This window comes from Mustela erminea, chromosome 7 (assembly GCF_009829155.1).
Source record: "Mustela erminea isolate mMusErm1 chromosome 7, mMusErm1.Pri, whole genome shotgun sequence".
Taxonomy (NCBI): Eukaryota; Metazoa; Chordata; class Mammalia; order Carnivora; family Mustelidae; genus Mustela; species Mustela erminea.
In genome coordinates, this window is record NC_045620.1 from 28,833,838 (window position 1) to 28,846,760 (window position 12,923).

A 12,923-nucleotide genomic window follows, 5' to 3' on the forward strand; every position below is an offset into this window, starting at 1 on the left:
TGAAGTAGGTCTTGGGGTTGTGTGTGCAGCAAGCAACCTTGAGGTTGCTTCAAGGACAAAGAACTTGCTTATTGATTCCTTCAAAAGGGGCGGCTTCCCCATTCTCATGCCCACCACATGCACAGCGCCCAGAGGGCTCCCCTGTGTGGCCCCTGGAGGACTCAGAGGCCAAGGCAACTGATGCTGACAGGATGCTTTCATTACTTGCTGTGCTGTGAGTAATAAAGCTCATTGTCTCTGATCCAGGAATCGTATGTCTTCAGCCAGCATCCATTAACAGGTCAACATTCACATCCAGTAACAGGTTAACTTTTTAGCTTGAAAGTAGGGCAAGTTCAAATTCCAAACACTTACACAGTCAGTGCTAAAAAGGGCCTCAGGTGAAGGGCTGTCCTTGGGTGTTGGCGCTGTCTCCTTGTCATGCCAGGACAAAATACCACGGATGAGAGGCTTGCGTCACAGACAGTTATGGTCTTATGTGCTGGAGGCTGGGAAGTCCAAGCTCAATGTGCTAGCCAATTCATTTCCTGTTGAGGACGCTCTGCCTTGCTTGCAGCTGGCCACATTCTCACGGTGTCCTCCCATGGTTGGGGGAGAGTTCTCCCTTCCACTCCTCACAAGGGCACCAACCCTATGCGATTAGTGCCCCATCCTTGTGATGTCATTTAACCTTTACCACCACCTCCCAGGGCCTAGCTCCAAATACAGTCACACTGGGGGATAGGGCTCAGAACAGGAATTTCAGGGGAACATAAATATTCAGTCCATAACCAGTGTCATGCAGGTGTCAGTTAAGACTAGAGAGGACAGAAGCATTGAAAGAAATGTTGAGAACAGGCAGAAGTGGACTAATTACGGAGAAGGGATTCTGAGGGGTATGGCCAATGTTTTGGGAGGTGAGGAAGTGGTGGATGCTGAGTCAGGGCCAAGGAGAAGCAGAGCATCATGGGACTAAGTATGAGACCAGGAGGGCCAACCTGTGGAATCCACAGTTTGATAGATGAGTGACAGAAACAGTCATGAGAAGCATGAAAACAAAAACTTTAATTAAAGTTAACATTATTAAAAATCAGCACTAGGAATACTACACAGAGGTAGGAAGACTCTTAACGCATGACAACACGGATAAACTTTCACAGATCTAACAATGAATAAAAGCCAGATACAAAAAACTCCACAGTGCATGATACCATTTAGACGAACCCCAGAATGGAGAAAACTCATTTATGGGGCACACACTGACAAGAAGGAGAAACCCGAAAGGCTGCTGGGATGTGGCAAAGGGCTTGTATCTTAATCCAGGCAGGGGCTATATTGGTATATATGTGCAAAAACTTTATCGAGGTATACATGTGGTATGACTGCATTATACCTTAATTTTTAAAAATCAGCATTTTTTGAACACTTTTTTAAAAAAATTGGGCTTTGGGCCAAATCGATTATCTACATACATTTTACCCAACCTGAAGCAATCTCACCAGTAAAAAGAAAGGCCCACATACAGCCTGACCCAGAATAGGGGGTCCCTTGGTCCACCACTCCTGTTCAAGTGGTAGGGAACTTCTATCACCGGGCCCACACCGGGGTGTGCTAGTTTCAGTTCGTATGGGCTCTGGAGAACCTGCTGTGTGTATCTCTTCCCCACATGTCCAGTCACATCACGTTACTTGTTTGAAATGAGCCATAGCCGAAACATAGCTCATGAAAATCAGTGAATGCAGGGGTGCCTGGATGGCTCAGTCATTAAGCATCTGCCTTCAGCTCAGGTCATGATCCCAAGGTCCTGGGACTGAGCCCCACAGCGGGCTCCCTGCTTAGCGGAACACCTGTTTTTCCCTCTCCCATGCCCCCTGCTTCTGTTCCCTCTCTGGCTGTGTCTCTCTCTCTGTCAAATAATAAATATATAAAAATCTTAAGGAAAAAAAGGAAAATCAGCCAATGTTTACAAATCAGGTTTATTTTTTTTTGAGAGGTGGTTGTTAAACACTTAGCCATCACACCAATGGACCCTCGCCACCCCAGGCTTACCCAGGAAGTAAATGAAGCTAAGGATATTTAGGCAAGAATATTTTATTATATTAACTATACCTACTTGAGTCCCTAGACCCCCAAGTCCTTTTCACCTGTGGTGTTTTCCAAGGACCTGGATCCAACGGGCCAAGTGGCCACTGAATGTTAAAAACCAGAGGCCTTGGGGTGCCTGGGTGGCTCAGTGGGTTAAAGCCTCTGCCTTTGGCTCAGGTCATGATCTCAGGGTCCTGAAATCAAGCCCCGCATCGGGCTCTCTGCTATCGGGGAGCCTGCTTCCCTCTCTCCCTCTGCCTGCTTCTCTGGCTACTTGTGATCTCTCTCTCTCTCTCTCTCTCTCTCTCTGTGTGTCAAATAAATAAATAAAATCTTAAAAAAAAAAAAAAGGCAGAGGCCTTGATGCTTTCTACCCCAGGAGTGGGTATAGGTGATGTGGCAGAGCAGGGCTGGGAGACAGGGGGAAGGCATGCTAAGCTCGTCTATTTGGGGCACCCTGTATGACCCCCTTCATACCTAATTAGTCGTGAGTTCCTGACCTCTGCCTCCCAGACAAATAGTCGTCACTCAAGGATTTGTGCACCAGGCACTGTTCTGAACACTATGGAACAGAGAAGAGACAAATCCCCAGCAGCAAGAGCTACAGGTCGGTCAGTGACAGTCCTTTCTCATGAAAGCATCTCTCTCCTCTGTTCCTCTCATTCCCCCCTTGACCTGCCTTTGTTGAAGGTTTTCATTATCTCTTACCTGAATGGTTCCTACCCAACTCCAGGTCCTGTGGGAGGTTGGGGGTTCAGGGGAGCCTGAAGCTCATAAAACCAGAGAGGGTATGGCTCTTTTAGAAGAAAAAGACAAACTTTTGAATACATAATTATATATCACCATGGGAACACACTGCAAGGAGATATCAAAGGCCTTGGAAGGGGTCTGTGAGGATGAGGGTCCCTGAAGTTTAAGCCTCCTGGAGAACTGGCCTTTGCCAGGCCATCTCCCTACTTCACCCAGAACAAGGTGAAAAATGGGCCCCTCCCACCCTCCCCTACTCCCCTCACCCCTTACCCTACTCTTACTTCCAACATGATAGCTTTCTTTCCTGCTGACCATCCCACAACCATAAGAAAAGGAATTTGTTCTTGTCCCATGTGTAAATATAATGTATATATTATATTTACATGCTAAAATAGTTCCCTTCCTCTTCCTCAATGAGCATGAGACTGGTTGTCTTTGAGATGGTTTGTGATCAGTAGAAGTGTGGACAACCAGGAAAATGGAAGGGACATGCAGTCTTTTCTTTCTTCCAGCCTAGAAACTGGAGATGGGAGCTCTACTCTTTCGCCCAAGTGTTGACTCCCATTGTGTATTATTCAACACTGAGTAATTCAGCCTAGATTTGGGAGTGGGAGGGACCCCAGGGCAAAACTAACACATGTAGTGTGGGTCTTTCCCCTAACAACAGGGGAAGTCAACTGGGAGGAAGGCTGAAAGCTGGAGCATACCCACCCAGAAATCTTCTGAGATGGCCCCAGGCATTTTCCTTTTCCTCCTGGAACATGTGGACAACCGTATTTAGTGGATGCTTTAATATTTTTTTTCTGTCTTCACGTTCATGCCTATCTAGAAAACTTGACCTTGAAGTGGATCCAAGCAACTGACGCTCTAGGACCTCCAGGGGGCGCTATGGCCCAACACACAGCCTGGCCGGGAGCCTTCTGCCTAATACACCACCTTAGATCTGTTTTCTGTCGCGTTGCGTCCGTGTTTGGAGAGAGTGAGTTCTGCTGGTTTTCTAAAACACTGTTTGGGGTCTCCTGGGTGGCTCAGTCGGTTAAGCATCTGCCTTTGGCTCAGGTCATGATCCCAGGGGTCCTGGGATTGAGTCCCTCATTGAGTCCCTCATCAGGCTCCTTGCTTGGCGGGGAGTCTGTTTCTCCCTCTCCCTCTGCTGTCCCCCCTGCCTATACGTGTGCTCTCTCTCTCTCTCTCTCAAATAAATAGATAAATAAAATCTTCAAAATACAGTTTTAAGGCCCAGGTTTCCAGGAAAAATGCCATGCTCCTCCACATCACCTGTGATGTTGCAGGTGGAAGCTAAAGGCTTCCACCTTGAAGCAGGTACAGCAAACGCATTCAGCTCCCACTGACCTTTACATACACTGTCTTGATCTCAGGCTCGGGCCCTTCTTCCAAGCTGCCCCAGTCCCTTCCCCTGCATCTCTAACGGCCCAGGTCACTCACTCTGGATAACACTGAGTGTTCATAAGTCTCTCACTGCCACAGTGTGATACCCAGAAAACACAAAACATAAAAATGCACGCAGAGCTCCAAGAACCAGCCTTGCTGGGTCTAAAGTAGAGATACTTACCTCCAACCACAGGGACTGATTCAGAATTTGCTCACCGGCCTTCTACCTGCTGGCCCAATTGATGTCCTCATCACTCAGCAGTGGCTCTAACCCAGAAAGCCTTTCTCTGGGGCTCTAGACCCTAGGAAGCCACCAACACCATCCTGGTTGATTTCTTTCTAGTCTGTGTAGTTAATAGAGAACAGAAAACTGTCCAAGTAAAGAGCCCTTCCAAGATGACTTTAGCTCAGTGCCACTAAGTCCTCCTTCTGCCTCAAGTCTACTTTGGGGAGAGTCTTCCAGAACCACGAAGATCTGCAACAGTAAAGCCCTTCCACCATCATGAAAAGGAATGTGACTCTGCAGCCTCCCAGAGAAGAAAGGCAGGGCAATAGTGAGGACACTGCCTCCCCACCCACCACCCCCACCGCCCCCGCCCCCCGGAGAGAACAGCCAGGTGAAAGGGCTGGTATTTCCAACCCTGTGTCTGGGAAAGAGTAATCTTCAGCGTTGGGCAAGAAAGGGAATGGAGGAAAGACTGGCAAGAGACAGGTGGATCAGGCATCAAAGGGCTTAGACCATCCCTAAACTGGCCCCTAAATGTCTACTTGGGGAGCCACTAGAGACATTTGTAAGTTTCTAAGCAAGTGACAGCAGGAGGACAGAGGGTGATTGGGGTGGGCTGCTGGAGACAGGGGGCTAGTATCAGAGATGAGCTCCTGCCCCTAAGCCTGATGGATATCTGGAGAAGGTGCCATGGACAGACACAGGGAGGAGGACACGAGGAAGAGCTAGGTTGCCAGACCAAGCGACCTCATTTCTGGCTATATAGAGCTATTGTGTTAGGGACACTCTGTGGAGGCAGGTGCTTCCTCGAGAGTTGAGGCCAGCCCTGTGCTCACCAGGACTGGCAGAAGCAGGATGGAGGCCCACACCAGGAGATCGTGTCCCCAAAACGGCCTCTGAGGCTGCAGACCAGCATGAGTTCTCTGGGGGGAGAAGGGAGAAGGAAGCATGGCCCAGCAGCCTGGGGCACTCACAAGAGCAAGAGAGGCAGAGAGCTCTGGTCCTCAGGATGGCTTTCCCTGGGGTGTGTGTGGGAAGGAGAAGGGCTGGAGAGCCCAGGGCTGCAGGGAGTCAGAGGGCCTGAGGCCTGAGTGCAGTGCACACAGCGGCAGAGCTGGAAGGGAGCCAGACCATTAGGGCTCCGGGAGTGGCTTGATGGGGGCTGGCAGGGCATCCTTGGTGGAGTGCTCCTGGGGACTCTCAGAAATAGGAGGGGCACAAGTAGAAGGAGGAGGCGGGGACAAGGGGAGGGTTCTTTTAAGAATAGAGAGGTCTGAGCTGAGAAAAGGAAGACCAAGATACAAACAGATCAGATGGGGCAACGTCAGGAGATGCAGAAGCTGGGACTTAGTAAAGAGGTCCCTGAGCCTGCATGTTTAGTGGGGGTCCAAGGAAAGAATAGAATGGGCGATGAGACTGAGAATGGATGGAAACCACGAACGGCTGAGAGGGACAGCAGGATCTTCCCACCGTTCCCCGGACCCTCTCCATTAAGTAAGAGGTAGGCTGTCTGCTGGAAATTTCGAGAGCAAGAGGTATGTTTGAGGGTTGGAGAGAGGGGAGAATCAAGTATGGAACACTGGGGCAGGGGAAGGTCTCTAAAGCAACACTTCCCAAATGTAAGTGTACATGAATCCCCTGGGATCTTGTTAAAATTGGGTTCTGATTCAGCAGGCCTGGGTAGAACCTGGGACCCTGTATTTCTTTTCTCTCTTTTTTTTTTTTTTTAAGATTTTATTTATTTATTTGACAGACAGAGAGCACAAGCAGGCAGAGACGCAGGCAGAGAAAGCGGGGTGGGGGAGAGAAGCAGACTCCACGCTGAGCAGAGAGCCCGATGTGGGGCTCGATCCCAGGACCCCGAGACCATGACCAGAGCTGAAGGCAGAGGCTTAACCCACTGAGCCATCTAGGCGCCCCGACCCTGCATTTCTAACAAGCTCCCAGGTAGATCTGTTGCTGGTGGTCCAGGACCCCACTGGGAGGAGCAAGGATCTAGAGTCAAATCAGGAGGTGGAGAAAGAGCCTGGCAGAAGAATTCACCTTAAGGAGAGACCTACCTTTGATAATCTCACCCAGGGTAAAAGCTGACACTTGGAGAAGTCTGGGTGGGAGTCACAGCCCCTGCAGTTAATGGGAAGGGGGACATGGAGAAGGAGGGATGGCAAAGAGGAAAGAAATCAGGAGAAAAGGTAGGGGAGCCTCTGGGATGATAGGAGGCGTGGCAGTGCCCCCAGGGCTCCCTATCTAGGTCGGGGTGGACCACCAACTGCACACTTGGAGACCCTCCAACAGAGGATAGGAGTCAGCTGGGGCAAGAAAGTGTTATTCCAGGGTTAACTGAGAGAGCAAGCGACAGGCATGGCCGGCCACCTCTGTGCTGTTCTGCAGGAAAATACTGGACTCATTCTGGCTTTTTCAAAGCTTGGCCTGGACACATCAAGCCAGAATGTGAGGTGAGGGGCACACACCTAGGGGCTCTGCCCTAGGAACAAAGGTGAGATGATTTCTGTGCCAGAAACTTAAAAAAAAAAAAAAGGAATGAAATCTGCAAATCTGCGAAGGAGGGTGCTGGGGAGAAAGAGGAGGTGCGTTGGGCTCCCAGTCCTAACTCTGAGCCCTAAGTGTCTAACTTGCCATCAGAAATCAAGAGGTTTCAGAAAGGTACAGGCTGGAAACGAAAATGCTTTGGGTTTAGGCAACCGGGGGAAGAGGCTGAGGAAGGCCGCTCAGCGGTCTGGGGAGAGGGAGCTTTGAGTCCTAGGCTGAGGTTAAGGCGAGGTCAGGTTCGCCAGGGGAAATGCAAGGAGGACAGTAAGGGCAAGCAAAGAACATCAAGAGTAAAAGCTTGGAGGCGTCAACATGAGCAGCAAGTGCAGGCACAGGGTGTCAGCGTGGGGAATCCGGCGGGTACTTGGGAGAGCAAGGTGAGGCCAGAAGCCCGAGCTCTGTCCCACCGCGACCCGGAGGCGGCGGAGGTTTCTGAGCGCGGCGTGTCGCGCTCCTCCGGCTTTGGCGCGGCTCCCTCGCTGCGCAGCCCTGGCTGCCCCCATCTCGGGCCTCCCAGAGCCCGAGGGTCCCTCCAGCTCCTCCCCGCGGCCTCGGTCAGACCGCAGCCCCCAGCCCCAGCGACCGACTCGCCAGGATCCGCCCCGCCGCGGCGGCCCGGGCCCCGCCGCTCCTCCCCCGATGATGTCACGTCCCCGGCCGCCCCTCGGCCGGCCGCGCCGCCCCGCCCCCGCCTCCCCCGGCCCCCAGTCCCCTGGGCCCGCCCGCTCCCGCCATCCCTCCTCCCGCCCGCGCTCCCTCCCTTCGACTCCCGCTCCCCCGGGAGCGGCGGCGGCGGCGGCGGCGGGATGGCCCGGGCCCGCGGCCAGGCCCCGGGGAGCGGCGGCCGGCGGCGGCCGCGGCGGGGCGGCGCGGGAACCGGGCCCCGGGGGGAGTCGGCCGGGTTGCTGCTGCTGCTGCTCCAGGTGCTGCCGCCCGGGGCTGCGGCAGGGCCGGGGCGCCGGGGCACGCGGGGCTCCGCCGGCGGCGGCGTCTGCTGGCCCGGCGCTGCCCCTGCCTTTCCCCGGGACGCGCGGCTGCTGCTGCTCCTGCCGCCGCTGCCGCCGCTGTCGCCGCCGCCGCGGAGCTCCGCGCCCGCAGCCTCCGCCTCCCGGATGGTAATCAGCGCCCCGCGCCGGCGCCGCGGGCGGGCGGGAGGTTGGGGGGGGCGAGGGGGAAAGGGCGGGCAGCCCCGCGCCCCCGCCTCGCCGGAGGCAGCTCCTGGGGCGCTCGGGCCCCCCCTCCGACGACCGCGGCCCTGGGCAGCCGCCAGAGCGCGCCTCTGGGGCGCCTCCGTGCGGACCGGGTGCCGGCTCCGCTCCCGCCCTCCCCGCCCCGCTCGCAGTCCGCCCGCCGGCGCTCAGGCCGCGGGGGAATCCCTCCATCTCCCCGCCCCGCGCCCCGGGAGGGGAGGGGACAGCGCCGGCGCTCGCGGACCCGCTTTCTCCGAGGGAGCGCCCGGGAGGCGAGCGCGCACTGAGACGCGGGGACCCGGCGCTGCGCTGCGCTCCTGGAGGCGCCCGCTGCCGTCGGGTCTGGCTGAGCCGAGACGTCCGCAGCCTCGGCGGGACCGCATTCCCGGCGGCGGGGGCGCCCACCGACCGCGCGCCCTTATGTTCCCCGCGCAGGACACTCTGCCCCGCGGCGGGCTGAACCTGAAGGAGGAGCCGCTGTTGCCCGCCGGCTTGGGCTCGGTGCGCTCCTGGATGCAGGGCGCGGGCATCCTGGACGCCAGCACCGCGGCGCAGAGGTAAGCGCACGGACGCGACCCGGCGCGCTCGGGTTGGACGACTCCGCACCGTCTTCGCTCAGCCTGCTGAGCTGCTGGGGCGAGGGGTGGGGGAACCCTAACTCTGGACAGTCGCTGCAAGCTCTCCCGCCCACCCTGCCCCGAGCGCCTCTGCTTCCTCCTGAGGCTCTGGGGCGGGCCGGGGCGGGGCTTCTACCGCCTCTGCCGCTGTCCCAGCTCTGATTTCTGATTTCTAACTGTCGCTCAGGGGCCCGGCGGTCCATGACTCTAGAGTAAAAGGTGTCCCCGCTGCCCGCAGTCCCTGAGCCATGACCCACAGCCACCGGCCGTCAAGTAACAGGCAACCCCTCCTTCATGGGCAGTCCCAGTGCCTCTCCTGGTCCAATTCGAGGCTCTCTGCCAGGAAAGGCACAAAACCCAGCCCCCTTTCTGCTTTCCCACGCCCCTCAGAGTTGAAGGAGGGGTGCGTGTGGAGCCAGAGAAGAGGCTGGGGGCTGAAGAGTGGGGAACAAGCGAGCTGGACAGTCGCCTTGGCTGGAATGATTGGGGCTCAGGCCCGGCGCTCAGGCCCCGCCTCTCCTCAAAGTGGTTTCCTGGCGGGCCCTGGAGGAGGCAGAGGGTCCCTGGGAGCCCGGCATTTATGCCAAAGCCTTGCAGGAGTCTGGGCAGAGGGCCTGGATAGGGAATGGACTCCTGGGTTGGAGAGGAAGTTTAAATGGTTTGTTGGCCTGCCCCCACAGCACCTGACCATGGACTTTTTGGTGCCCCTACTTGTGAGCGGTCATGGGGCGCGGGTATTGGGGGCGGGGGGAGTCAGATATCCTACTGGAGTTCTCAGTGGTTAAGACTAAGGCGCTGCAGACTCTGCAGACCCCTGGGGACCTGGGAACTGGGCTTCCCCGAGGTCTGAACCGCTGCTGGAGCCTGAAGGGATTCTGCAGGAGGGTCACCTGGGCACATGGGCCCAACATTCCCATCCCTGGGCCTGTTCCTCAGTGGCGGCTTCTAGTCCAAGTCCAACCTCAGCCCTTAACAGACACACATCTTGTTCCCTGCGCCAGCCAAACCTGTTTCTGCACTCCTGTCCTTTGCTGACTGTCAGCAGGGAGTGCTGGGGGGGGGGGGGCTCTTCCTGGAGCTCATCTCTTCAAGAGGAGAGGGGCTTGCTATGAATTAATTTACATAGTTTTACTCATATAAGTATATTCCAGAAAAATTGGTAAGCAAGAAACAAAATTCTACCTTTCTGATACAACTACTGTCAACACTTTAGTGTATTTCCTTCCCATCCTTTTTCCCATTCACGTGGGTTTTTTACTGGGCTGTGCAAACAATTCTGTATCCTGCCAGATTTTCTGTTGGTTCTGTTTTTATATTTAATTTGAGATGGTCTGTTCCTTAATGAAGGCTCCGTCATTTTGTCCACCACCAGCTGTTGTGAGAGCTCCTTGCAAGAGTGGGTGAAGAGTTCCAGGGGGACCCCTGAGGCTTAGGGTTCCTGTTTCTCTCTGACTGGACCCTCTGTCCCTGTGTCAAGCCAGCAGGTTTGATGAGGGAGGAGCAGATACGGAGGTGGTGCTCTTGTAGCCTGTATGGGTTCAGAAGTGTGGGGATGGGGCCTTTTCCCAGAGGATCTGACCATCAGCAATGTTGTCTGCACGTGGAGGAGGGGGTTCTTGAGTGGCATTGAGATGTCCCATCTGAGTCCTGGGGACCACATCGCTGGGACTCAGAAGCCCTCCCGTTGGAAGAGGGGCATTTCTTCAGGCCTGGGCTTCTTATTTGCAAGTCAAGAGACTTCTCTGCCTCAGAACACAGATTGGGAACACACCCCCGCCCCCTTTGGTTGACTCTGGACCACCTCCATCCAGTGAAGAGCAGGCTAATCCTTTCTCCTCATTCTTCCCAAAGTGGTCCATTGTCTCTCCCATTAGTGTCTTGATCCCCCGGCACTCCAGCCCGTCCTCCTCGGCTCAGGTCTTTCCATCCTGAAAACAGCAGCAACAAACATTCCTTTCCCCATCCCTACCTCCGTCTCCAACCTCTACCTGACTTCTGTCCCTGTCACCTTTGGGAAATTTGCCCAGGAGAGCTCTTCCCCAAGTCTGCTTGGTATCTGACAGTCATCTTTGATGCCTTGCCCCACAGCCCCCTGATGGTCAAGGCTCCTAGATGTTTCTTCATGTCTGAGGCCAACTTTTTAACAATGGCTCACCCCTGTCCTTCACCTGTTTCCTCCCTGGCTTGAAGGTTAATCTATCCCTGTTTACCACTGCAGCCTGCTATCCCCCTACCCCAGCCCCAGGCTCTCACCTCTCCCCCAAAACCATCTGCCATGTCCCAGGGGGACCAGAGCAATATTTTTGAAGAACTCTTCTCTGATCATGTCCTTCTCTGATTAAAAACTTCAGTCACCCCTGCTTCCTCCCAAGTATTCAGCACTCAGGGCTTACCACTGTCTAATCCCAAACTCCCTTCCAGCCATTGGCACAACACTTGGCATCTAACAATGCCTCTTTTTGGCCCCAGCACCCACCTACCCACTGAATAAAGTCTTACAGTCTTGGGGACCCACTGCACCCCAGCACCTTCTGTATGTGTGCCCTCCCACCTGGACCTCAGGAACAGTTCTCAGCGCTGCCTAAAGATCCTGGCCACAGCCCAGAATCAGCAGTGCCCCACCAGCCCGTGCCTTTCTTTAGGGCAAGGATGAGGGCTTATTCGTCCTTGTGTCCCCAGCACCAGGACAGGCTGGAGCAGTCAGCAGAGAGGGGGGCAACGAGTATCTGCTGAAGGAAATAGGAGTGCGTGTTAAAAAGTTCCCAGATTCCTTTTTGTTGGGCTCCCCTCCCTATGCTGGTGGTCTCCAGCATCTACCTGACTCTAGGAACCAGATACTGGGTGGCGACTGCTTTCCAGCTTTATGACGCCAAGTTTTACAGAAGGTGGAGGTGGAGGAGACGGCCCCAAACCTGCCAAGATCAGTGAAGGAGGCTCTGCCAACAGGAAGGGAAGTTCTGAGCAAAAGAAGAGTAGGGGAAGAGAGGGGCTCCCTGCCCTTGCCCTGGAGGCAAGAGGGGAGGAAAGGGAAGTCTGGTGCCTCGAGGGCTGGCAGGATCTTCCCAGTGGGGAGCTCTAAACAAGCACCCCATGCCAGCCCCAGCCCGTGTTCCTCTTGCTGGGGGCTCAGCCCAGAAGCAACTCTCCTCTCCTGATGGGATTCCCGGCCCAGGGAGACCCCCTGCAGGACCCCAACCCGCCCTCCCCTTCCAGCAGGTCCCAGCACACAGGCAGGCCCTGAGAAAGCCAGCTGGGCTGCCTTTCCTGTAAGCAGCTGCACGCTAGCCTCCCTGCTAGGAAATGCTTTTGTTTGCTTTAATAATTAATAGCCGCTCCTCAGCCTGGGACCTGGCAGGCGGGCCTGTGGGTGGGTGGCGAGGGGGTGGGCAGAGAGAAGCAGAGTGGGCAAGCTTTAGGTGGAATGCAGGGCAAGAAGAAGAGCTGGCTGAGATCCTTTCCCTCCCCCCACCCCACTGGGGGGGCCTGGGTGGCTGAGATAACTTCCTGTGACAGGTGAGCCTACCCACTGCCCAGCAGCGGAAGTAGGGAATATGAAGCAGCCCAAAGCCTCGTCTCCCGCAGACCCCTCCAGACACAGATTCAGAGCCTCCAGTTCCTCTCCCTGCCCACATGGTCAATGTGGGTGTGCCCCAGTGGGCTGCTGCTTTTATCTTCCTGGTCTGTAGCACAACTAGGGTCTGGGCCTGTCGGGCTGGGCAGGGTGAGGCCAACGGATCTTGGCTGGGGCCAGGAAGGCCAGGCCCAGTTTGATGGCTCCCAGCAGTCCCAGGAGCCCAGGGGAGGCCCGCAGGGAGCAGGGCCAGTGGGACACTTGGAGGAATAGCGGACACAGAGATAAAAGAGACCTATGTAGTGGGCTGGGCTAGGGCTGCAATTAGTAGCAGAAATTTTAGAGAAAGGTGAGACAAGGGATGAGATGCAGGAGACATAGGCTTTTTGTTCCTTCTACCTCTTGGGGGAGCCTCCCCCCACTGCGGATGACCTTAGGGCTTGTCCCCATTTCCCCAGCATTCCAGATTGCCAGGCAGATCAGGTCCAAGTCAAGGCACTGCTCAGAAACTTGGGCTATCAAGGCAGGCAAGAGTTAGGTCAGTGGGGGGCTAATGGGAAGGG

At 55.4% G+C, this 12,923-nt stretch overlaps 1 protein-coding gene across 3 annotated transcripts in view; it reads left to right on the top strand.

Moving 5' to 3' along the window:
- Window positions 1–7,884: 7,884 nt before the first annotated feature.
- Window positions 7,885–12,923, top strand: part of EBF4 (EBF family member 4) — a 57,607-nt gene continuing 52,568 nt past the window's right edge. For 2 of the 3 annotated variants that reach the window (XR_004287548.1, XM_032351233.1), the window contains exon 1: window positions 8,593–8,729. Coding sequence is in view for 2 of the 3 variants with exons in the window: in XM_032351233.1 (XP_032207124.1) it covers window positions 8,593–8,729 (137 nt within the window). In the remaining variant the exon portion in view is untranslated. Of the gene's footprint in view, window positions 8,098–8,592; window positions 8,730–12,923 lie in introns of those variants that run through there. The other variant, XM_032351234.1, reaches the window with a different exon arrangement.